The sequence below is a fragment of the Tachyglossus aculeatus genome, chromosome 23, assembly GCF_015852505.1.
Source record: "Tachyglossus aculeatus isolate mTacAcu1 chromosome 23, mTacAcu1.pri, whole genome shotgun sequence".
Taxonomy (NCBI): domain Eukaryota; kingdom Metazoa; phylum Chordata; class Mammalia; order Monotremata; family Tachyglossidae; genus Tachyglossus; species Tachyglossus aculeatus.
Window position 1 is genome coordinate 39,322,420 of NC_052088.1, and position 27,243 is coordinate 39,349,662.

A 27,243-nucleotide genomic window follows, 5' to 3' on the forward strand; every position below is an offset into this window, starting at 1 on the left:
AAATGCCATCATCATCATTAACAAATGCCATCATCATCATCATCATCATTAACAAATGCTATCATCATCATTATTATTATCATCATTATCATCAAATGCCATCATCATCATCATTAATATTATCAACAAATGCCATCATCATCATTATTATTATCAACAAATGCCATCATCATCATCATTATCATTATCAACAAATGCCATCATCATTATTATTATTATCAACAAATACCATCATCATCATTATTATTATCAACAAATGCCATCATCATTATTATCATTATCAACAGATGCCATCATCATCATTATTATTATTGTCATCAACAAATGCCATCATCATTATTATTATTATCATCAACAAATGCCGTCATCATCATTATTATTATTATCATCAACAAATGGCATCGTCATCATCATTATCATCATCAACAAATGCCATCATCATCATCATTATTATCATCAACAAATGCCGTCATCATCATTATTATTATTATCATCAACAAATGCCATCATCATCATCATTATTATTATTATCATCAACAAATGCCATCATCATCATCATTATTATTATTATCATCAACAAATGCCATCATCATCATCATTATTATCATTATCAACAAATGCCATTGTCATCATCATTATTATTATCAACAAATGCCATCATTATTATTATTATCAAATGCCCTCATCATCATCATTATTATTATTATCAACAAATGCCATCATCATCATCATCATTATTATTATCATCAACAAATGCCATCATCATCATTATTATTATTATCAACAAATGTCATCATCATCATTATTATTATCAACAAATGCCATCATCATCATCATTATTATTATCAACAAATGCCATCATCACCATTATTATTATTATTATCAACAAATGCCATCATCATCATTATTACCGTCAACAAATGCCATCATCATCAATATTATCAAAAACAAATGCCATCATCATCATTATTATTATTATCAACAAATGCCATCATCATTACTATTATTATCAACAAATGCCATTATTATTGCTATTATTATCAACAAATGCCATCATCATTACTATTATTATTATTATTGTCATCAACAAATGCCATCATCATCATCATCATTATCAACAAATGCCATCATCATTATTATCATCATTAACAAATGCCATTATTATTATTATTAAGAAATGCCATCCTCTATTATTACTATTATTATTATCATTATCTGCCCAAAGTCCCCCCCAAGCTGAGCAGAGCAGTGGCAGCGGTGGGATTCGAACCCATGACCGGCGACTTCCGGTGTGTCGGTTCCCTCCGGGGCCGCCGCCCCTGGCCGGGCAGGCCGACAGGGGGCGCTGCGGGGCAGGAGGGCGGGCGTGCCCGGCGGCCGGGGGATGGCCGGGATGACCCCGAAACCACTTCCGCCCTCCCCTCCCCCCGGGCCCCGGCTTCCCACCTTCCCGTTGGTGGGCGGCTCCTGGATGTAAATGTTGCTCATTTTGGGCGGGGACCCGGCGCCAGGGCCGAACTAACCGCCGGACCGACCGAACGACGCCCCTCCGCCACAGAAGCCCCTTCGACCGCTCTCCCCTTCGCCCGAACTGCCGCCATATTGGGCCGGACCCTACCACTTCCGACTTCGGGGGGGAACCGAGCGGAGACCCCGCCCCCCTGAAAGTCCTTCCGGCCGTTATCAAGGGAAATCTAAGGAGAGTTATTTCATTTACTGTTTATAAAATAAAGCGATGCCGGCGTGGGTCTTTATCGCGTTGATTCGGGGCTTTTTTCGGATGTTTCCCTCCTGGACCCCCCCCGGATGGAAGAAATGGTTCGGTCCGATGGTGCTCATGCCTTTTAGCTCCGGGCGGGAACGCGGGGAGGCGTTGCGTCGTTCCGCCGCTTCCGGTGTCCGGGCCCTTCCCCTAGGCCTCAGCCACCCATGGCCCTCCCAGGTGAGCACTTATTACTATTAATTTGACTTCTTATTACTCTATTGATTTGACTTATTACCCTGTTTTACTTATTGCTCGATTGGACTTATTACTCTATTGATTTGACTTATTTATTTTATTTTCTTATCTTTCATCTTGTTATCTTTTAGACTGTGAGCCCACTGTTGGGTAGGGACTGTCTCTGTGCGTTGCCAATTTGGACTTCCCAAGCGCTTAGTCCAGTGCTCTGCACAGAGTAAGCGCTCAATAAATACGATTGATGATGATGATTTTGTTAGTATGTTTGATTTTGTTCCCTGTCTCCCCCTTCTAGACTGTGAGCCCACTGTTGGGTAGGGACTGTCTCTAGATGTTGCCAACTTGGACTTCCCAAGCGCTTAGTACAGTGCTCTGCACACAGTAAGCGCTCAATAAATACGATTGATTGATTGATTGACTTATTACTCTATTGATTTTATTTAGCGCTTAGTCCAGTGCTCTGCACACAGTAAGCGCTCAATAAATAGGATTGAATGAACTTATTACTCTATTTGACTTGTTACTCTATTGATTTGACTTATTACTCTGACTTATTACTCTATTGATTTTATTTAGCGCTTAGTCCAGTGCTCTGCACACAGTAAGCGCTCAATAAATAGGATTGAATGAACTTATTACTCTATTTGACTTGTTACTCTATTGATTTGACTTATTACTCTGACTTATTACTCTATTGATTTTATTTAGCGCTTAGTCCAGTGCTCTGCACACAGTAAGCGCTCAATAAATAGGATTGAATGAACTTATTACTCTATTTGACTTGTTACTCTATTGATTTGACTTATTACTCTGACTTATTACTCTATTGATTTTATTTAGCGCTTAGTCCAGTGCTCTGCACACAGTAAGCGCTCAATAAATACGACTGAATGAACTTATTACTCTATTAGACTTATTACTCTATTGATTTGACTTATTACTCCGACATTACTCTATTGATTTTATTTAGCGCTTAGTCCAGTGCTGTGCGCACAGTAAGCGCTCAATAAATAGGGTCGAATGAACTTATTACTCTATTTGACTTATTACTCTGACTTATTACTCTGATTTTTATTTAACGCTTAGTCCAGTGCTCTGCACACAGTAAGCGCTAAATAAATAGGAATGAATGAACCTATTACTCTATTTGACTTATTACTCTATTGATTTTACTTATTACTCTATTTGACTTCTCTATTGATTTTTATTTAGCTCATAGTCCAGTGCTCTGCACACAGTAAGCACTCAATAAATACGATTGAATGAACTTATTACTCTATTTGACTTATTACTCTATTGATTTTACTCATTACTCTATTTGACTTATTCCTCTATTGATTTTACTTATTATTCTGTTGATTTTATTTAGCGCTTAGTACAGTGCTCTGCACACAGTAAGAGCTCAATAAATACAATTGAATGAACTTATTACTCTGACATTACTGGATTGATTTTACTTATTACTCTATTTTACTTATTTATTGATTTTACTTATTACTCTATTTTACTTATTACTCTGTTGATTCTACTTATTACTCTATTGATTTTATTTAGCGCTTAGTACAGTTCTCTGCACACAGTAAGCGCTCAATAAATATGATCGAATGAACTTATTACTCTATTTGACTTATTACTCTATTGATTTGACTTATTACTCTGACTTATTACTCTATTGATTTTATTTAGCGCTTAGTCCAGTGCTCTGCACACAGTAAGCGCTCAATAAATAGGATTGAATGAACTTATTACTCTGACTTATTACTCTATTGATTTGACTTATTACTCTATTATTTTACTTATTACTCTATTGATTTGACTTATTACTCTATTGATTTTATTTAGCGCTTAGTCCAGTGCTCTGCACACAGTAAGTGCACAATAAATACGATTGAATGAACGTATTACTCTATTTGACTTATTACTCTATTGATTTTACTCATTACTCTATTTGACCTATTACTCTATTGGTTTTACTTATTATTCTGTTGATTTTATTTAGCGCTTAGTACAGTGCTCTGCACACAGTAAGCGCCCAATATGATTGAATCAATCAATCAATCGTATTTATTGAGCGCTTACTGTGTGCAGAGCACTGTACTAAGCGCTTGGGAAGTCCAAGTTGCCAACATATAGAGACGGTCCCTACCCAACAGTGGGCTCACAGTCTAAAAATGAACTTATTACTCTATTTGACTTATTACTCTATTGATTTTATTTATTACTCTGACTTATTACTGTATTGATTTCTTACTCTATTTTACCTATTACTCCATTGATTTTACTTATTGCTCTGACTTATTACTCTTGATTTTATTTAGTGCTTAGTCCAGTGCTCTGCACACAGTAAGCGCTCAATAAATAGGATTGAATGAACTTATTACTCTATTTGACTTATTACTCTGTTGATTTTATTTAGCTCTTAGTCCAGTGCTCTGCACACAGTAAGCGATTGAATGAACTTATTACTCTGACTTATTACTGTATTGATTTTACTCATTACTCTATTTGACTTATTACTCTATTGATTTTACTTATTATTCTGTTGATTTTATTAAGCGCTTAGTACAGTGCTCTGCACACAGTAAGCGCCCCATGTCTGCTGTGTGACCTTGGGCAAGTCACTTAACTTCTCTGAGCCTCAGTTACCTCATCTGTAAAATGGGGATTAAGACTGTGAGCCCCACGTGGGAAAACCTGATCACTTTGTATCCCCCCAAGCGCTTAGAACAGTGCTTTGCACATAGTAAGCGCTTAACAAATGCCAACATTATTATTATTATTACTAAGCGCTTAGGAGGTACAAGTTGGCAACATATAGAGACGGTCCCTACCCAACAGTGGGCTCACAGTCTGAAAATGAACTTATTACTCTATTCGACTTATCACTCTATTGATTTTATTTATTACTCTGACTTATTACTCTATTGATTTTACTTATTACTCTATTTTACCTATTACTCTATGGTTTTACTTATTACTCTGACTTATTACTCGATTGATTTTATTTAGCGCTTAGTACAGTGCTCTGCACACAGTAAACGCTCAGTAAATATGATTGAATGAACTTATTACTCCATTTGACTTATTACTCTATTGATTTTACTTATTACTCTATTTGACTTCTTACTCTATTGATTTTATTTAGCACTTAGTACAGTGCCCTGCGCACAGTAAGCGCTCAATAAATACGATTGAATGAACTTATTACTCTATTTGACTTATTACTCTATTGATTTTACTTATTACTCTATTTGACTTGTTACTCGATTGATTTTACTTATTACTCTATTATTTTACTTATTGCTCTATTGATTTTACTTATTACTCGATTGATTTTATTTAGTGCTTAGTACAGTGCTGTGCACACAGTAAGCGCTCAATACAGTTGAATGAACTTATTACTCTGACATTACTCTACTGATTTTGCTTATTACTCAATTGATTTTATTTAGCGCTTAGTACAGTGCTGTGCGCACAGTAAGCGCTCAATAAATATGATTGAATGAACTTATTACTCTATTTTACTTATTACTCTATTGATTTGACTTATTACTCTATTGATTTTATTTAGCGCTTAGTACAGTGCTTCGCGCACAGTAAGCGCTCAATAAATATGATTGAATGAACTTATTACTCTATTTGACTTATTACTCTATTGATTTGACTTATTACTCTATTTGACTTGTTACTCTATTGATTTTACTTATTACTCTATTATTTTACTTATTACTCTACTGATTTTGCTTATTACTCAATTGATTTTATTTAGCGCTTAGTACAGTGCTCCGCACACAGTAAGCGCTCAATAAATATTATTGAATGAACCTATTACTCTATTTTACTTATTACTCTTTTGATTTGACTTATTACTCTGTTGATTTTATTTAGCGCTTAGTACAGTGCTCCACACACAGTAAGCACTCAATAAATATGATTGAATGAACTTATCACTCTATTTTACTTATTACTCTATTGATTTGACTTATTACACTATTGATTTTATTTAGCACTTAGTACAGTGCTCCGCACACAGTAAGCGCTCAATAAATATGATTGAATGAACTTATTACTCTATTTTACTTATTACTCTATTGATTTGACTTATTACTCTATTGATTTTATTTAGCGCTTAGTACGGCGCTCCGCACACAGTAAGCGCTCAAAAAATACGATCGAATGAACTCACTCTATTTGACGTATTACTCCATTGATTTGACTTACTACTCCATCGATTTGACTTATTACTCTATTTTACTTCTCACTCTATCGGTTTTACTTCTTACTCTATTGATTTTATTTAGCGCTTAGTACAATCAATCAGTCGATCATATTTATTGGGCGCTTACTGTGTGCCGAGCACTGTACTAAGCGCTTGGGAAGTACAAGTTGGCAGTTCAGTGCTCTGAACACAGGAAGAGAGCATTCGTTGATTCAGGCGTATTTATTCCAGCGCTTAGAACAGTGCTTTGCACATAGTAAGCGCTTAATAAATGCCATCATTATTAGTGAGCGCTTACTGTGTGCAGAGCAGTGTACTAAGCGCGTGGACTGGTCAATTCAGCAATAAAAAGAGACAATCCCCACGCACACCAGGAGCACGGCTACCCGTGCGTGGATCCCGGAGGGACTGTCCAAAGGTCCTAGTCCCGACATTCCCAGACCGAGCCCCCTCCTTCCTCTCCCCCTTACCTCCTTCCCCTCCCCACAGCACCTGGATATATGTTTGTACGGATTTATTACTCTATTATTTATTTTATTTGTACGGATTTATTCTATTTATTTTATTCATATGTTTTGTTCTCCGTCTCCCCCTTCTAGACGGTGAGCCCGCTGTCGGGTAGGGACCGTCTCTAGATGTTGCCAACTTGGACTTCCCAAGCGCTTCATACAGTGCTCCGCACACAGGAAGCGCTCAATAAATACGACTGGATGAATGGTCCCGGAGGGACCGTCCAAAGGTCGTAGTCCCAGCATTCCCAGATCCCGCCATTCATATGTGCAAGCTCCGTATGCCAGTAGCATACTAGCCTCACGTCCAGTCCAACGAGCCGGTCCTTACACTTCATGGGGAGGGCTGAACCTCAAGCCCAATTGAACTTGTACTTCCCAAGCGCTTAGTACAGTGCTCTGCACACAGGAAGCGCTCAGTAAAGCGCTCGACTATGAGCCCCCCGTGGGCCAACCTGATCACCTTGTAACCTCCCCTACGCTTAGAACAGTACTTTGCACATAGTAAGTGCTTAATAAATGCCATTATTATTATACTGTGCTTTGCACATAGTAAGTGCTTAATAAATACCATTATTATTATTATTATTATGGCCCTACTGAGAGCTCACCTCCTCCAGGAGGCCTTCCCAGACTGAGCCCCTTCCTTTCTCTCCCCCTCGTCCCCCTCTCCATCCCCCCCATCTTACCTCCTTCCCTTCCCCACAGCACCTGTATATATGTATATATGTTTGTACGTATTTATCACTCTATTTATTTTACTTGTACATATCTATTCTATTTATTTTGTTAATATGTTTGGTTTTGTTCTCTGTCTCCCCCTTTTAGACTGTGAGCCCACTGTTGGGTAGGGACTGTCTGTATGTGTTGCCAACTTGTACTTCCCAAGCGCTTAGTACAGTGCTCTGCACACAGTAAGCGCTCAATAAATACAATTGATGATGATGTATATATGTTTGTACATATTTATCACTCTATTTATTTTACTTGTACATACCTATTCTATTTATTTTAGTTTGTTAGTATGTTTGGTTTTGTTCTCTGTCTCCCCCTTTTAGACTGTGAGCCCACTGTTGGGTAGGGACTGTCTCTATGTGTTGCCAACTTGGACTTCCCAAGCGCTTAGTACAGTGCTCTGCACACAGTAAGCGCTCAATAAATACGATTGATGATGATGTATATATGTTTGTACATATTTATCACTGTCTATTTTACTTGTACATATCTATTCTATTTATTTTATTTTGTTAGTATGTTTGGTTTTGTTCTCTGTCTCCCCCTTTTAGACTGTGAGCCCACTGTTGGGTAGGGACTGTCTCTAGATGTTGCCAATTTGTACTTCCCAAGCGCTTAGTACAGTGCTCTGCACACAGTAAGCACTCAATATGATTGATGATGATGTATATATGTTTGTACATATTTATCACTGTCTATTCATTTATTTTACTTGTACATATCTATTCTATTTATTTTATTTTGTTAATATGCTTGGTTCTGTTCTCTGTCTCCCCCTTCTAGACTGTGAGCCCACTGTTGGGTAGGGACCATCTCTATGTGTTGCCGACTTGGACTTCCCAAGCGCTTAGTACAGTGCTCTGCACACAGTAAGGGCTCAATAAATACAATTGATGATGATGATGAATAAACACAACTGAATGAATGAACTGGGTAGGTTCTACGGCTTTCCGTCCCACTGCACCAATTCAGGCTCCATCCCTGGCCCATCCCGTGCCAAACCCTCACGTGCCATTGCCCGGTGAGGAGATCGGATCAACTTTAAACGGGGAAAACATCTCGCTGCCAGGAAACCGAAGCGCCCGCTAAAGTCTGGTCAGTTTCCCACAAATGGAAAAGGTTCCGGAAAACGGGTCAAGAAGAAAACTCGTGGGTCTGGAAAAGAACCAGGGCGGACAAGGGAATTTATTTTTTGCCAAGTACACTTGTTTCTCTGCCAATCCCGATAAACCCTCTGTTAGAGAAAAATTCCCATTAGGGTCCTTAGTACGCCTGCCTCGATCACCGCGTGCGTGCCAACAAACGGTTCATCGGACAAACGGGTGTTGTCAGGGGAACTTTCCCTGATTCCCCAATATTTCTCGCTCCAATCAATCAGTCGTATTTATTGAGCGCTTACAGTGCGCAGAGCACTGTACTAAGCGCTTGGGAAGTACAAATTGGCAACATATAGAGACGGTCCCTACCCAACAGTGGGCTCACAGTCTAATTTATCAATCAATTGATTGATTGATAAAAGGCTCACAGTCTCCACAGCATAGTCTGGGAAAACAATGCAGAATGAACAGATATTCCACTTTTGATTATCAAGATGCTTGAGGGGAAAAACTGAGGGGCAGAAACAGGCTGTTATAGTTACAATCCAATATCCCTATCAGAGTAAATGTGGGCGAACCGCTAGAGTGTAAGCTCCTTGTGGACAGGGAACATGTCACATCATCGTTTGTCCTTTCCCAAGCACGCAGCGTAGGGCATTAAATATAATAATTTTAATTTTGGTTTGTGTTCATTGAGCCCAGTGGGCGCTCAGTAAACGCTACTACAAACCCTCTCCTGAATTTAATAGAAAAGTCGGATTTTTCCAGGACTTGAAAAAAAAAAATGGTTTTACGTCTTGTTCTAGCAAGGATTTGAGATGGTAGAATGGTGGATTCCTTTTAATGCCTTTCAGTATAAATGTTTTTCGGTTTCGTCATCATCAATCGTATTTATTGAGCGCTTACTGTGTGCAGAGCACTGGACTAAGCGCTTGGGAAGTACAAGTTGGCAACATATAGAGACAGTTCCTACCCAACAGTGGGCTCACAGTCTTAAAGGGGGAGACAGAGAACAAAACCAAACATACTAAGAGAATAAAATAAATAGAATAGATATGTACAAGTAAAATAGAGTAATAAATATGTACAAACATATATACATTTGGTGATACAGTATATGCTGAGGCAATTTTACTCTGTACCTGGCCATTATTGCATCTTTTATAGTCTGAGGAAAGAGTGATTGCTCATTTTAGAGCCATTTCTCCGGTTTTATTTAGCATTTGCAGTTTCTATGGAAACTGATTTAATGCTGAACCTCAATTCATGCTGAGGTCTTAAAATTGTTTGTATGAAACGTACAATTTCCTGAGCGGCCTAAGAGGCTTCAGATTTTACTCTCATTTCAGATCTGATGTAGTGTTTTAAAAATCCACACCAAATTGTCCGGGAGGCTCTCCGCTCTAATGTGCAGGTTATGAACGCGAGGCAGAAAACTCCAAATTATGCCGAGAGAAATCACACTTAGCCACATTTATAAAGGCGGTTTTTGTATCGGTTTTTCAGCTTACGTGACGAGCTGCCCGTGAGGCACTTTGTATTCATCCAGTATTATTTATAAAGCATGCGTCTTGCTTCTGTTGTACTCTCCCAAGCGCTTAGAACAGTGTTTCCTGTTCAAAGGATACCGTTGATTATCTCCACCGTGTCAAAATGTGAATATTCTGACATCTTGAGATCCCGCCAATTTTATTTAATTCAGATGAGCTGCCCTAGGTGTTTGCAGTGTGTTCATTCATTCATTCAATTGTATTTATTGAGCGCTTACTGTGTGCAGAGCACTGTACTAAGCGCTTGGGAAGTCCAAGTTGGCATCATATAGAGACGGTCCCTACTCAGCAGCGGGCTCACAGTCTATCGTCATTATTATTATTAATAAATGTGTGCCCTTCAGCTTTCCAAATGGATATATGGGATTTTCTACCACTCTGCAAGATGGCCCGATCCATTCATTCATTCATTCAATTGTATTTATTGAGCGCTTACTGTGTGCAGAGCACTGTACTAAGCGCTTGGGAAGTCCAAGTTGGCATCATATAGAGACGGTCCCTACTCAGCAGCGGGCTCACAGTCTATCGTCATTATTATTATTAATAAATGTGTGCCCTTCAGCTTTCCAAATGGAAATATGGGATTTTCTACCACTCTGCAAGATGGCCCGATCCATTCATTCATTCATTCGTATTTATTGAGCGCTTACTGTGTGCAGAGCACTGTACTAAGCGCTTGGGAAGTCCAAGTTGGCAACATATAGAGACGGTCCCTACTCAGCAGCGGGCTCACAGTCTATCGTCATTATTATTATTAATAAATGTGTGCCCTTCAGCTTTCCAAATGGAAATATGGGATTTTCTACCACTCTGCAAGATGGCCCGATCCATTCATTCATTCATTCGTATTTATTGAGCGCTTACTGTGTGCAGAGCACTGTACTAAGCGCTTGGGAAGTCCAAGTTGGCAACATATAGAGACGGTCCCTACTCAGCAGCGGGCTCACAGTCTATCGTCATTATTATTATTAATAAATGTGTGCCCTTCAGCTTTCCAAATGGATATATGGGATTTTCTACGACTCTGCAAGATGGCCCGATCCATTCATTCATTCATTCAATTGTATTTATTGAGCGCTTACTGTGTGCAGAGCACTGTACTAAGCGCTTGGGAAGTCCAAGTTGGCAACATATAGAGACGGTCCCTACTCAGCAGCGGGCTCACAGTCTATCGTCATTATTATTATTAATAAATGTGTGCCCTTCAGCTTTCCAAATGGATATATGGGATTTTCTACGACTCTGCAAGATGGCCCGATCCATTCATTCATTCATTCAATTGTATTTATTGAGCGCTTACTGTGTGCAGAGCACTGTACTAAGCGCTTGGGAAGTCCAAGTTGGCATCATATAGAGACGGTCCCTACTCAGCAGCGGGCTCACAGTCTATCGTCATTATTATTATTAATAAATGTGTGCCCTTCAGCTTTCCAAATGGAAATATGGGATTTTCTACCACTCTGCAAGATGGCCCGATCCATTCATTCATTCATTCGTATTTATTGAGCGCTTACTGTGTGCAGAGCACTGTACTAAGCGCTTGGGAAGTCCAAGTTGGCAACATATAGAGACGGTCCCTACTCAGCAGCGGGCTCACAGTCTATCGTCATTATTATTATTAATAAATGTGTGCCCTTCAGCTTTCCAAATGGAAATATGGGATTTTCTACCACTCTGCAAGATGGCCCGATCCATTCATTCATTCATTCGTATTTATTGAGCGCTTACTGTGTGCAGAGCACTGTACTAAGCGCTTGGGAAGTCCAAGTTGGCAACATATAGAGACGGTCCCTACCCAGCAGCGGGCTCACAGTCTATCGTCATTATTATTATTAATAAATGTGTGCCCTTCAGCTTTCCAAATGGATATATGGGATTTTCTACGACTCTGCAAGATGGCCCGATCCATTCATTCATTCATTCAATTGTATTTATTGAGCGCTTACTGTGTGCAGAGCACTGTACTAAGCGCTTGGGAAGTCCAAGTTGGCATCATATAGAGACGGTCCCTACTCAGCAGCGGGCTCACAGTCTATCGTCATTATTATTATTAATAAATGTGTGCCCTTCAGCTTTCCAAATGGATATATGGGATTTTCTACCACTCTGCAAGATGGCCCGATCCATTCATTCATTCAATCGTATTTATTGAGCACTTACTGTGTGCAGAGCACTGTACTAAGCGCTTGGGAAGTCCAAGTTGGCAACATATAGAGATGGTCCCTACCCAGCAGCAGGCTCACAGTCTATCATTATTATTATTATTATTATTATTATTATTAATGTGTGCCCTTCAGCTTTCCAAATGGATATATGGGATTTTCTACCACTCTGCAAGATGGCCCGATCCATTCATTCATTCAATCGTATTTATTGAGCGCTTACTGTGTGCAGAGCACTGTACTAAGCGCTTGGGAAGTCCAAGTTGGCAACATATAGAGATGGTCCCTACCCAGCAGCGGGCTCACAGTCTATCATCATTATTATTATTATTAATGTGTGCCCTTCAGCTTTCCAGATGGATATATGGGATTTTCTACCACTCTGCAAGATGGCCCGATCCATTCATTCATTCAATCGTATTTATTGAGCGCTTATTGTGTGCAGAGCACTGTACTAAGCGCTTGGGAAGTCCAAGTTGGCATCATATGGAGACGGTCCCTACCCAGCAGCAGGGTCACAGTCTATCATCATTATTATTATCAATAAATGTGTGCCCTTCAGCTTTCCAAATGGATATATGGGATTTTCTACCACTCTGCAAGATAGCCCGATCCATTCATTCAATCGTATTTATTGAGCGCTTACTGTGTGCAGAGCACTGTACTAAGCGCTTGGGAAGTCCAAGTTGGCAACATATAGAGCCCAACAGTGGGCTCACAGTCTAGAAACTTCGAGTGCTCACTGTGTGCAGAGCACTGTTCTAAGCAGTTAGGAGAGTATAATATAACAGAGTTGGTAGACCGTGTCTCATCCATTTGTATTTTGTGAAAAGTTATTCTCATCAATCAATTGATCAGTGGTATGTACTGAGTGCTTACTATATGCAGAGCACTGTAGATAGCCCCTCTCTCCGTAAACCTCATTGATCAGAGGCCTTGAACGGGGGGGATGCTCGGGGGCTTTACTAGCACCGTAGGGCCGAGGATCTTTACGACAGAAGGTGGAGAAATAGCGTGGCCTGATGGAAAATGCAGGACGGAAAGTCGGAAGTCCTGGGTTCTAATCTTGGCTCCGGCACTTGCCTGCTGTGTGACCTTAGCCAAGCCACTTAACTTCTCTGTGCCTGCTTCCTTATCTGTAAAATGAACATGGCATGCCTGTCTCCCTCCGTCTTAGGCTGTGAACCCCAAGGGGGATCAGAACCGTGTCTGATCTTAAAACAGTTCTTGGCACATAGTAAGCGCTTCTAGACTGTGAGCCGCTGTTGGGTAGGGACTGTCTCTATATGTTACCAACTTGTACTTCCCAAGCGCTTAGTACAGTGTTCTGCACACAGTAAGTGCTCAATAAATACAATTGATGATGATGATGATCTTAGAACAGTGCTTGGCACATAGTAAGCACTTCTAGACTGTGAGCCCACTGTTGGGTAAGGACGGTCTCTATGTTGCCAACTTGTACTTCCCAAGTGCTTAGTACAGTGCTCTGCACACAGTAAGCACTCAATAAATACGATTGATTGATTAATACCATTACTGTTATTATCTGACGGTATTGCATTTACCCCAGTGCTACATAGTAAGCGCTTAATACCATTACTATTATTATCTGATGGTATTGCATTTACCCCAGTGCTTGGCACATAGTAAGCCCCCCAAAATTCCATAATTATCATTATTACTTAATAATAATGATGGTATCTGTTAAGCGCTTACTATGTGCCAAGCACTGCTCTAAGCCCTTGGGAAGTACAAGCTGGCACTTGTAATTAGAAGGTAATTAGATTGTCCCATGTGGGGCTCGCAGCCTTAATCCCATTTTACAGATGCGGTCACTGAGGCACAGAGAAGTTAAGTGACTTGCCCAAGGTCGCACAGCTGCCAAGTGTTGGGTAGGGACCGTCTCTATATGTTGCCAACTTGTACTTCCCAAGCGCTTAGTCCAGTGCTCTGCACACAGTGACTTGCCCAAGGTCACACAGCCGACTTGTGGTGGCCGTATCTTCTGGGTCCCCGGGAGCTCTAGCTGCTACTCGGCTCTTCTTGGTGGCGCCGAGCAGGCATGAATGAGGATGGGGTGGTCCAGTAGGTAGTCATCATCATCAATCGTATTTATTGAGCACTTACTGTGTGCAGAGCACTGTACTAAGTGCTTGGGAAGTACAAGTTGGCAGCATATAGAGACAGTCCCTACCCAACAGTGGGCTCACAGTCTAAAAGGGGGAGAATACATAGTCCCATACATAGATAAGGGGAGAGGCCCACGAGCTTCTCGAGGCGGGAAACTGCTCACTCCGCAGAAGGACCAACCTCAGACATTAGCAATAATTATTCATTCAGTCAGTCGTATTTATTGAGCGCTTACTGTGTGCAGAGCACTGTACGAAGCGCTTGGGAAGCCCAAGTTGGAAACATAGAGAGACGGTCCCTACCCAAGAACGAGCTCACGGTCTAGAGGGGGAGACAGGCATTAAGACAAATAGATAAAACAATAAATTACAGATATATACATATGTGCTGTGGGGAGTCATTCATTCAGTCGTATTTATTGAGCGCTTACTGTGTGCAGAGCACTGTACTAAGTGCTTGGGAAGCCCAAGTTGGAAACATCTAGAGACGGTCCCTAACCAACAACCAGCTCACGGTCTAGAGGGGGAGACAGGCATTAAGACAAATAGATAAAACAATAAATTACAGATAGGTACAGATAGATACATATGTGCTGTGGGGAGTCATTCATTCAGTCGTATTTATTGAGCGCTTACTGTGTGCAGAGCACTGTATGAAGCGCTTGGGAAGTCCAAGTTGGCAACATCTAGAGACGGTCCCTACCCAACAACGAGCTCACGGTCTAGAGGGGGAGACAGGCATTAAGACAAATAGATAAAACAGTAAGTTACAGATATATACAGATGGACACGTGCTGTGGGGAGTCATTCATTCAGTCATATTTATTGAGCGCTTACTGTGTGCAGAGCACTGTACTAAGCGCTTGGGAAGTACAAATTGGATACATATAGAGACAGTCCCTACCCAACAACGTGCTCACAGTCTAGAGGGGGAGACAGGCATTAAGACAAATAGATAAAACAATAAATTACAGATATATACAGATAGACATGTGCTGTGGGGAGTCATTCATTCAGTCATATTTATTGAGTGCATACTGTGTGCAGAGCACTGTACTAAGCGCTTGGGAAGCCCAAGTTGGAAACATATAGAGATGGTCCCTACCCAACAACGAGCTCACGGTCTAGAGGGGGAGACAGACATTAAGACAAATAGATAAAACAATAAATTACAGATATATACAGATAGATACATATGTGCTGTGGGGAGTCATTCATTCAGTCATTGATTGAGCGCTTACTGTGTGCAGAGCGCTGTACTAAGCGCTTGGGAAGTACAAGTTGGAAACATATAGAGACGGTATAATAATACCTGTGGGCAGGGAACCTCACTGTTGTGGTCCTGAGAAGCAGCGTGGCTCAGTGGAAAGAGCCCGGGCTTTGGAGTCAGAGGTCATGGGTTCAAATCCCCACTCTGCCAATTGTCAGCTGTGTGATCTTGGGCAAGTCACTTAACTTCTCTAGGCCTCAGTTCCCTCATCTGTAAAATGGGGATTAAGACTGATTGCCCCATAGGGCAACCTGATCACCTTGTAACCTCCCCAGCACTTAGGACAGTGCTTTGCACATAGTAATAATAATAATGTTGGTATTTGTTAAGCGCTTACTATGTGCCAAACGCTGTCCTAAGCGCTGGGGAGGTTACAAGGTGATCAGATTGCCCCACACAATTTTAACCCCCATTTTCCAGATGAGGGAACTGAGGCCCAGAGAAGTGAAGTGACTTGCCCAAAGTCACACAGCTGGCGGAGCCGGGATTTGAACCGATGACCTCTGACTTTTAGACTGTGAGCCCGCTGTTGGGTAGGGACTGTCTCTATATGCTGCCAACTTGTCCTTCCCAAGCGCTTAGTCCAGTGCTCTGCACACAGTAAGCGCTCAATAAATACGATTGATTGATTGACTCCAAAGCCTGGGCTCTTTCCACTGAGCCACGCTGCTTCTCTAGTAAGGGCTTAATACCATCATTATCATTATTATTATTATTACTGTACTTTCCCAAGTGCTGCATGGACAGTGAGTGCTCAATAAATACGACAATGGATGAATGAACAAATACACACCCCAACACACTGCTTCACTGTGCCGGTTGTGTGGAGGTGGACGAAACCACATTTAGGAGAACCAAACAGCTGCTGTAGGGCGATCAAAATCGGATGCCAGAGGAAATGTTTGAAGAGTGCAGGGACGTACAGCGTCAGAAAGCAGCGTGGCTCAGTGGAAAGAGCCCGGGCTTTGGAGTCCGAGGTCGTGGGCTCGAATCCTGGCTCAGCCACCAGTCTGCTGTGTGACCTGAGGCAAGCCACTTAACTTCTCTGAGCCTCAGTTCCCTCATCTGTAAAAATGGGGATTAAGGCTGCGAGCCCCACGTGGGACAACCTGATCACATTGTATCCCCCCCCCCCCCCAGTGCTTAGAACAGTGCTTTGTACATAGTAAGCGCTTAACAAATGCCATCATCATCATTATTATTATTATTATTATTATCTAGCCTTTTCCCTTCTGTTGTATGCTTCCCAAGCACCTAGGGCAGTCCTATATCCTCTATAAGTGCTGCTGCCACAGTCGATGATGCTGATGAGGATGAAGGCCCTTCAAGGCCCTGCTGAGAGCTCACCTCCTCCAGGAGGCCTTCCCAGACTGAGCCCCTTCCTTCCTCTCCCCCTCGTCCCCCTCTCCATCCCCCCCATTTTACCTCCTTCCTTTCCCCACAGCACCTGTATATATGTATATATGTTTGTACATATTTATTACTCTATTTATTTTACTTGTACATATCTATTCTATTTATTTTATTTTGTTAGTATGTTTGGTTTTGTTCTCTGTCTCCCCCTTTTAGACTGTGAGCCCAATGTTGGGTAGGGACTGTCTCTATATGTTGCCAATTTGTACTTCCCAAGCGCTTATTACAGTGCTCTGCACATAGTAAGCGCTCAATAAATATGATTGATGATGATGATGATGAAGAAAGCCCACTCGTTACCTAGAATTTCCCAATTTAGCACTTAGAACAGTGCCCAGCGCTTAGAACAGTGCTTTGCACATAGTAAGCGCTTAATAAATGCCATCATTATTATTAATAAATATGATATTATTTATAATATTATATATTAAATAATAACTTATTATTAATAATGGTGGCCTTTATTAAGCACTTACTGTGTGCAAAGCACTGTTCTAAGCGCTGGGGAGGTTACCAGGTAGATCAGCTTGTCCCACGGGGGGGCTCACAGTCTTAATCCCCATTTTACAGATGAGGTCACTGAGGCACAGAGAAGTGACTCACCCAAAGTCACACAGCTGACAATTGGCAGAGCCGGGATTTGAACCCATGACCTCTGACTCCAAAGCCCGGGCTCTTTCCACTGAGCCACGCTGCTTATTAGGTTTGAGACTGTGAAGCCCCAGACGGAGCAGGGACTGTGTCCAACCTGATTTGCTTATATCTGCCCCAGCACTTAGTTCATTCATTCGTTCATTCAGTTGTACTTATTGAGCGCTTACTGTGTGCAGAGCACTGGACTAAGCACTTGGGAAGTGCAAGTTGGCAACATCTAGAGACGGTCCCTCCCCCACAACGGGCTCACAGTCTAGAAGGGGGAGACAGACGACAAAACACGTGGACAGGTGTCAAGTCGTCAGAACAAATAGAATTAAAGCTCAATGCACATCATTAACAAAATAAATCGAATAGTAAATATGCGCAAGTAAAATAAATAGAGTCATAATCTGTACAAACATCTATACAGGTGCTGTGGGGAGGGGAAGGAGGGAGGGTGGAGGAGTTGGGGAGGAGGTGAGCGCTCACTATGTGACACATAGTAAGTGCTTAACAAAACCCTCAATAACTATGTTCTTTATTAAGTTCTTCCTGTGTGACAGGCACTGTATGAAGAGCTGTACTAACCGTACTCAGTGCTTAGAGCAGTGCTTGGCACATAGTAAGTGTTTAACAAGTACCATAATTGTAATAATAATAATAATATTATACATAATGTTATTATATGTATAATAATTGTATATTATATTATTATGTTTTATTATATTATAATATAATATATTATATATTATTATGTTTTATTATATTATTATATATTATCCCTGCTGAGAGCTCAAGGCCCTGCTGAGAGCTCACCTCCTCCAGGAGGCCTTCCCAGACTGAGCCCCTTCCCTCCTCTCCCCCTCGTCCCCCTCTCCATCCCCCCATCTTACCTCCTTCCCTTCCCCACAGCACCTGTATATATGTATATATGGTTGTACATATTTACTACTCTATTTATTTATTTATTTATTTATTTTACTTGTACATTTCTATCTTATTTATTTTATTTTGTTGGTATGTTTGGTTCTGTTCTCTGTCTCCCCCTTTTAGACTGTGAGCCCACTGTTGGGTAGGGACTGCCTCTATGTGTTGCCAATTTGTACTTCCCAAGCGCTTAGTACAGTGCTCTGCACATAGTAAGCGCTCAATAAATACGATTGATTGATTGATTGATATATTATTATATATTATATTTATTATTATTATTAAGCACTGGAATGGATACAAGCAAATCGTGTTGGACACAGTCCCCATCCTGAATGGGGCTCAGAGACTTAACCCCCATTTTGCAGAGGAGGGAACCGAGGCACAGGGAAGGGAAGTGACTTGCCCAAGGCCACACAGCAGCCAAATGGCAGAGGTAGGATTAGAACCCGTGACCTTCTGAGTCCCAGACCCACGCTCTAGCCGCTAGGCCATGCTGAGCCACCCCCGTCCATTTGGGATGATGTCACTATATTTCATTCATTCCATCGTATTTATTGAGCGCTTACTGTGTGCAGAGCACTGGACTAAGCGCTTGGGAAGTCCAAGTCGGCAACATCTAGAGACGGTCCCTCCCCAACAGCGGGCTCACAGTCTAGAAGGGGGAGACGGACAACAAAACAAAACATATTAACAAAATAAAATAAATAGAATAAATAGTGGGCTCACAGTCTAGAAGCACTTAGTACAGTGCTGTGCACACAGTAAGTGCTCAATAAATACGATTGATGATGATAGAAGGGGGAGACAGAACAAAACAAAACATTAACAAAATAAAATTTGAATAAATATGTACAAATTAAATAAGTAATAAATACGTACGAACATATATACAGGTGCTGTGGGGAGGGGGAGGAGGGGGAGTTCCTTTATTTTACTTGTACATATCTATTCTATTTATTTTATTTTGTTAGTATGTTTGGTTTGGTTTTCTGGCTCCCCCTTTTAGACTGTGAGCCCACTGTTGGGTAGAGACTGTCTCTGTATGTTGCCAACTTGTACTTCCCAAGCGCTTAGTACAGTGCTCTACACACAGTAAGCGCTCAATAAATACGATTGATTGATTGAGTGTAGGGATCGTGCTTATTAGCTCTGTTGTAGTCGCCCAAGCAGTTAATGCGTTGCTCTGCCCACAGAAGGTGCTCAATAAATGCCACGATAATGGAGAGCTGTTTGTGCTTTGGGTGACCTTCCAGGGTGACTCAGTGGCCCCAAGTGTTTTGCTTTGAATCTGTGACCACCCCCCCAATCACACTGCTGCTTGAAAGGCCTTCAAGTCTTTGAGCTCAAATGAAAATAACTGCCACAAACGGTTGACTTTGAATTATTCATCTTTTCCAGTGCTCAATATGAGTCACCGGAATTGGATTGTTTCTGTAAATTGGCTTTTGGGATGTTTTAAAGTAGCGGCTTACACCAGTAGGATGAGCGAGGGAGAGGGCTTTGACTTCTGAGTCTTGTTTGTACTAGAAACAAGAGAAGCAGCGTGGCTCGGTGGAAAGAGCCCGGGCTTTGGAGTCAGAGGTCATGGGTTCAAATCCCGCCTCCGCCACTTGTCGGCTGGGTGACTCTGGGCAAGTCACTTCACTTCTCTGGGCCTCAGTGACCTCATCTGGAAAATGGGGATGAAGACCGGGAGCCCCACGTGGGGCGACCCGATCACCTTGTATCCTCCCCAGCGCTTAGAACAGTGCTTTGCACATAGTAAGCGCTTAATAAATACCATCATATATGTTATTATAGAAAATGATGGCATTCTCCATTGGCATTAAGAGAAGCAGCACGGCTTAGTGGAAGGAATATGGGCTTGGGAGTCAGAGGAAATGGGTTCTCATCCTGGCTCCGCCACTTGTCCGCTGTGTGACCTTGGGCAAGTCAGTTAACTTCTCTGTGCCTCAGTTACCTCATCTATAAAATGGGGATTAAAAGTGTGAGCCCCATCATCATATTTTTTGAGCTCTTACTATGTGCAGAGCACTGTTAAGCGCTTGGGAAGTACAAATTGGCAACATATAGAGACAGTCCCTACCCAACAGTGGGCTCACAGTCTAAAAGGGGAAGACAGAGAACAAAACCAAACATACTAACAAAATAAATAGAATAGATATGTACAAGTAAAATAAATAGAGTAATAAATAACAAATGCCATCGTCATTATTATCATTATTATTATTTTCACCTGTTTGGTTGCCTGCTAAAATTATGTCAAATTGTTTTTCAGGTGGCAACAAGGACAACATCAGGGCAGGATGTAAGAAATGTGGCTACCGTAAGTACAATAAGTGCACGTGAATTTTTCATTGCATCACCGTGTGTGTGTTTTTATGGTATTTGTTAAGCACTTACTCTGTGCCAGGCACTGTAATAAGTGCTGAGGTAGATGCAAGTTAATCAGGTTGGATACAGTCCATGTTCCACATGGGACTCACAGCCTTAATCCCCATTTTACAGACAAGGTAACTGAGGCTCGGAGAAATGAAGCGACGCTGCACTGTTTCTCACAAGTGCCCAGATATAATCAGCCAAGGGCTTTTAGCCTTACTGACCCTCCATAAGCCAGAAATATTCTTTCCAGAATGTTAGCTTGACCTTGCAGCGAGTTCAGAAAACATCTGCTGTCCTCGTCCACTTTCCAGTGTCCAAGACAATGTGCCAGGATGAAAAAGTCCAATTTGGTGCTCAGTTGAGGACCTTGGTTTATAGAAACCGAGCCCACAATTCTCTTAATGCCAGCATTTACTCCCCAAGGGTAAGTTAGATGCTTGGGGAGAGGCAGTAACTTTCAGATCTGGGCAGATGTCATTGAACTTTGGCCTGTCCCTTGCATTCTGTAGATAGACCGTGTGTGTGACTGAGCATCTTAACACAAGCCGCACTTTAAAAAGCTGCAGATTTCTAACTGGTGCTTGGTAAAAAAAAAAAAAATATTAACACTTGAATACATCTCCGTTGAATATGGGAAAACCTCTAATTCTGGAAATGAAATTGGTGACTAGAAATATATTCATTTTGTGCAGATACAGTGCTAGTGGCTTCCCCGAGGAAGCCAAAATAGAATGAGAGAGGCAGAGGCCCACCCCTCCTCTCAAACACCCACTTCACCTTCAAATACAGCTTCTAAAACACTAACGATTACTCCAGCCTACTTCACAGGTATACTGAAGGATGAAATTATTGGCTGGCATTGTTAATCATAGCCATTTACTTTTCGACAAAGCCACATCACCTTAAAATACAGCTTCTAAAACGCTAGTGATTACTCCAGCTTACATCACAGGTATACGGAAGGATGAAATTATTGGCTGGCATTGTTAATCATAGCCATTTACTTTTCGACAAAGCCATCAAAATACGGTTGCGGTTGTTCATGTTTATGAGGTGGGCAATGAAATGTGATTTGTTCCTTTGTTTGCACAATGCTCCAGAGCAGTTTAGCTTCAGAATAGTTCATATCCCTTTTTCATGAGACTTTATAATACATACGGCCAACTGTCATTCAAAAAGTCAGCGACTTTTTGACTTAGTTCTAACCTGCTTCGTCCTCCGGAGCTCATCTTTGACCTTTGGGGTGAACAACATCCGTCAGGGAACGATTTCTAGTTTGTCCCCCCCGGGAGTCTTTGAGTAGCCTTTTTCCTCATTTTAGAGAGGGAAAGTACTTTTTCCAGCCATAAAGAAATGGAACAGTGGATTTGATCTTTAAAGTTCCCTCTTTTCTAATTTTCACTCACACCCATCTTTAAATGATGGTTGCCTAGCTACCAGTATGAAAGACTGGACCTTTCTTTTTGTGAAGAAGACCTTTCTTTTTGTTCAAATGGAGGTCTTTAGGAGAGACAGATATTTGTAATGTTGACCAAAATAAAAAGGAATCGGCCTGTTCATTATCTTTGAGTCAGAACCTTTATGTACTGCCTATTGTGTTGACAGTAAGAGGTCAGGAAAACCATTTGTGTTGCTTTTATGTCTGGAAATGTGGGTGGGCTTAAGTTGATGGCTGAGGAAAATTAAAAAATGTCTAACAATTGTCATTAATAATAAGAGATAAATGAAAAGGCGGTACATATTGTACAGTTTACATTAAAACGTACTTCTTGGTTATTGCAGAGATTTTTAATGATCATGGGTTGATTTAAAAATATTGTGGAAATGCAATTCTTTAAGTTGGAGATGGGAGAATTTTTTTTAAAGCATTATTGATCTCCCCACTTTAGAAAAGAATTGCCTATGGACCATTCTTAAACATTATTTGCAAATTCATGACTGTTGCCATTTTTTTTAAATGCTGTCTTCAATTGAACGACTATTTTGTAATGCCCATGAAAATAAAGACTAGCCTACAGTCCAGATGGACCTTTCCCAAAGGGCGGTCCTCCCTGAAACAATGCCAAGATTTCAGCAAACATGTCCTGCTTAGGGTGAGCCATATCCAAAAATTCTCTTTAAAACACATCCTTAGGATGGAAAGCAACATGAGGCTGCTTGAAAAGGAATCAATTTACCTTTTCAGATCTAGCCAATAGGTTTTCTGCAAACTCTCACCCCTTCCCTCCTCCCCTCCTTAACTTCCATCTTCAACTGCTCACTCCCCAACGGCTTCTTCCCCACTGCCTTCAAACATGCCCACGTCTCCCCCACCCTTAAAAATCCTTCTCTTGACGCCCCCCCCACCCCCTCCAGTTATCGCCCGATCTCCCTCCTACCATTCCTTTCCAAACTCCTAGAGCAAGTCATCTACACTCGCTGCCTTGGATTCCTCAACTCCAACTCTCTCCTGGACCCCCTCCAATCTGGCTTCCATCCCCTCCACTGAAACTGCCCTCTCAAAGGTTACTAATGACCTTCTTGCCAAATCCCACAGCTTCTACTGTATCCTAATCCTCCTCGACCTGTCAGCTGCCTTTGACACTGTCGACCATCCCCTTCTCCTCAACACGCTATCTGACCTTGACTTCACGGACTCCGTCCTCTCTTGGTTCTCCTCTTATCTCTCTGGCCGTTCATTCTCAGTCTCCTTTGCAGGCTCCTCCTCCTCCTCCTCCCATCCCCTTACTGTAGCGGTTCCTCAGGGGTCAGTTCTCGGTCCCCTTCTGTTCTCCATCTACACTCCCTCCCTCCGTGAACTCATTCGCTCTCACGGCTTCAACTATCATCTCTATGCAGATGACACCCAAATCTACATCTTCTCCCCTGTCTCTCTCCCACCCTCCAGGCTCGTATCTCCTCCTACCTTCAGGGCATCGCCACCTGGATGTCCACCCACCACCAAAAACTCAACATGTCTAAGACTGAGCTCCTTATCGTCCCTCCCAAACCCTGTCCTCTCCCTGACTTTCCCATCACTGTGGACGGCACTGCCATCCTTCCCGTCTCACAAGGCCACAACCTTGATGTCATCCTCGACTCTGCTCTCTCGTTCACCCCACACATCCAATCCGTCACTTAAACCTGCCAGTCTCACCTTCACAACACCGCCAAGGTCCGCCCATTCCTCTCCATCCAAACTGCTACCTTGTTGGTATAATCTCTCATCATATCCTGACTGGATTCCTGCATCAGCCTCCTTTCTGATCTCCCATCCTCCTGTCTCTTCCCGCTTCAGTCTATCCTTCACTCTGCTGCCCGGATTATCTTTTTACAGAAATGCTCTGGGCATGTCACCCCCCTCATCAAAAATCTCTAGGGGTTGCCTATCATCCTTCACATGAACCAAAAACTCCTCACTCTCGGCTTCAAGGCTGTCCATTCCCTCGCCCCCTCCTACCTCACCTCCTTTCCCTCCTTCTCCAGCCCAGCCCGCACACTCCTCTCATCTGGTGCTGCTAACCTCCTCACTGGGCCTCGTTCTCGTCTGTCCCACCGTCGACCCCCAGCCCTCATCCTCCCCCTGGCCTGGAATGTCCTCCCTCCTCACATCTGCCAAATTAGCGCTCTTCCCCTCTTCAAAGCCCTACTGAGAGCCCACCTCCTCCAGGAGGCCTTCCCAAACGGAGCCCCCCTTTTCCTCTACTTCTCCTCCCCTCTCCTACACCCTCCTTCTGCTCTACCCCCTTCCCCTCCCCACAGCTTTGTGTATATTTGTACATATTATTCTATTAATTTTATTAATATGTATATAGCTATAATTTCATTTATCTATTTTGATGGCACTGATGCCTGTCTACTCATTTTGCTGTCTGCCTCCCCCTTCTAGACTGTGAGCCCATTGTTGGGTAGGGATTGTCTCATCTGTTGCCAAATTGTACTTTCCAAGCGTTTAGTACGGTGCTGTGCACACAGTAAGTGCTCAGTAAATACGATTGAATGAATGAATAGAAAAAGTCTAGTATTTTCAGAAAAGGGTACACTCCAAATACCACATTTAAAGTAAAATAGTGATGCTTTTCAAGCACTTCTCAAGGTTACCAGATATCCTGTTTCTAAAAACCGGCCCGTCACTACTAAGGAAAAATGATGTCCAAAACCCTAGAGATACTCATAAACCCGGTGGAAAGAGCGTGAAACTGGGAACCCAGGGACCTGGGTTCTAGTCACAGGCCATACGTTTCCTGCTCTGTAACCTTGGACAAGTCACTCCACCTCTCTGGTCATCCTAAAGGAAGAACAAAAGTCCTAAGTGCTTAGTCCAGTGCTCTGCACGCAGTAAGCGCACCATAGATATCACGGATTGAATGATCGATTGATTGCTTGATCGATTGAATGATTGATTGAGAAGCAGCGTGGCTCAGTGGAAAAGAGCCCGGGCTTTGGAGTCAGAGGTCATGGGTTCAAATCCCAGCTCCGCCACTTGTCAGCTGTGTGACTTTGGGCAAGTCACTTCACTGGGCCTCAGTTCCCTCATCTGTAAACGGGGATGAAGACTGTGAGCCCCACGTGGGACAACCTCATGACCTTGTATCCCCCCAGCGCTTAGCACATAGTAAGTGCTTAATAAATGCCATCATTATTATTATTATTATTATTGCTGAGGCAGAACTCCAGCCCCGTGTGATCCCTCTGAATAGGACATGAGCACGGAGGTGGGTAAACTTTTGAAAACACATCGCACGGCCAAGGTCCTGTTAACCGAACTCGGTGACTTCCAGCTTACGAAGCATTCACTGAATCTTAAGGTGAGTTAGTTGCCGTTGCAGATTAGGACTGATAAGTCTTGCTTTCCTAAGCAGGGAGGGTTGCTGCCTTGCTAGGAGTTGAAAGCATCTGACATTGCATCCCATGGCCCGACGTGGCTGATAGCATTGTCAGTCAGACGAGGGCCAGAAGGAGCAAGTTCCCACAGCGGACACCTGCAGACCAGGCTGAGGGCAGCGGAGGGAGGGAGGTTGCAAGGAGACGGTGGCAAGAGAGAAACCAAAGAGGTTAGGTGGCCCTAGCATACCCAGAAAGGAGGAAAAATGCAAAATGAAGATGCCGAGTGGCAGAGGAGAAAATAGAAATGTCCAAGAGACTTCTGTACTAAAGAGCGGGGGGAACAAATGTCACCCCTCTCATCCCTGTTGGGAGAAATGTAAAAAGCACACGTGACGCTTATGCCTCTTTTTGGCTACATGCAGTCGGTGTCCAGAAGTGTTCACCTGGTCCACCCCTATCTCGCGGTTATTCACGTGGCATTGTTTTTCCTTCAGCCGGCCACCTGACATTTGAATGCCGGAACTTTCTCCGGGTGGATCCCAAAAGGGACATTGTCTTGGACGTCAGCAGCACGAGCAGTGAGGAGAGTGAGGAAGAGAATGAAGAGTGGAACAAGTTGCAGGCTTTGCCAGACAAGAAAGGTAAGCAGGTATTTCTCAGGAAGAAAGCTAAGAGGCTTTGGATTTCTGTTTGAATACTGTAGTTTGAGCTCATGTAGTGATAAATCCAGAAGTCAGCTTCTTACTCACCTACACTGTTATACAACTATTTAATCAACTCCAGTGTTTTAGTACCATCACTTTGGGTCGCGTTAGCTAAATGTTGGCTTTGTGCAGAACACTGTACTAAATACTGGGGGAGAGTCCAAGGATTGTAATAAAAGCAAAGGTCTTGGCTCACAGGTGGTTCAGATGGTGCCTTTGTTGTCTCAGCTGCTTAATAAGTGCCTCACACTCGGGAGGAGATCATTAAATGGCCTTGATTGACTGATTACAAGTCAGTCAGTTGTATTTATTGAGCACTTACTGTATGCAGAGCACTGTACTAAGCAGCAGCGTGGCTTAGTGGAAAGAGCTCAGACTTGGGAGTTAGAGATCATAAATTCTAATCCCCGCCCCGCTACTTGTCACCTGCGTGACTTTGGGCAAGTCACTTCACTTCTCTGTGCCTCGTTTCCCTCATCTGTAAAATGTGGATTAAGATTGTGAGCCCCACATGGGACAACCTGATTTCCTTATATCTACCCCATCTGCTATATCATATATCTTATCAGGTATATCTTATCAGGTATATCTTATCAGGTATATCTTATCAGGTATATCTTATCAGGTATATCTTATCAGGTATATCTTATCAGGTATATCTTATCAGGTATATCTTATCAGGTATATCTTATCAGGTATATCTTATCAGGTATATCTTATCTCTACTTTAGGCAAGTCACT

General features: G+C 42.2%; 2 protein-coding genes across 2 annotated transcripts in view; one reads left to right on the forward strand and one right to left on the reverse strand.

The window, feature by feature from the left end:
- The window catches only part of CWC27 (CWC27 spliceosome associated cyclophilin), a 254,507-nt gene extending 252,912 nt beyond the window's left edge, over nt 1-1,595 (reverse strand). Inside the window, exon 1 of the mRNA XM_038765725.1 lies at nt 1,447-1,595. Within this exon, the coding sequence (XP_038621653.1) occupies nt 1,447-1,488 (42 nt within the window). The 5' untranslated portion in view covers nt 1,489-1,595. The remainder of the gene's footprint in view (nt 1-1,446) is intronic.
- A 206-nt stretch (nt 1,596-1,801) lies between these two features.
- SREK1IP1 (SREK1 interacting protein 1) overlaps nt 1,802-27,243 on the forward strand; it is a 37,637-nt gene continuing 12,195 nt past the window's right edge. The window contains exons 1-3 of the mRNA XM_038765726.1: nt 1,802-1,942; nt 20,889-20,936; nt 26,293-26,439. Coding sequence (XP_038621654.1) covers nt 1,930-1,942; nt 20,889-20,936; nt 26,293-26,439 — 208 coding nt within the window. The 5' untranslated portion in view covers nt 1,802-1,929. The remainder of the gene's footprint in view (nt 1,943-20,888; nt 20,937-26,292; nt 26,440-27,243) is intronic.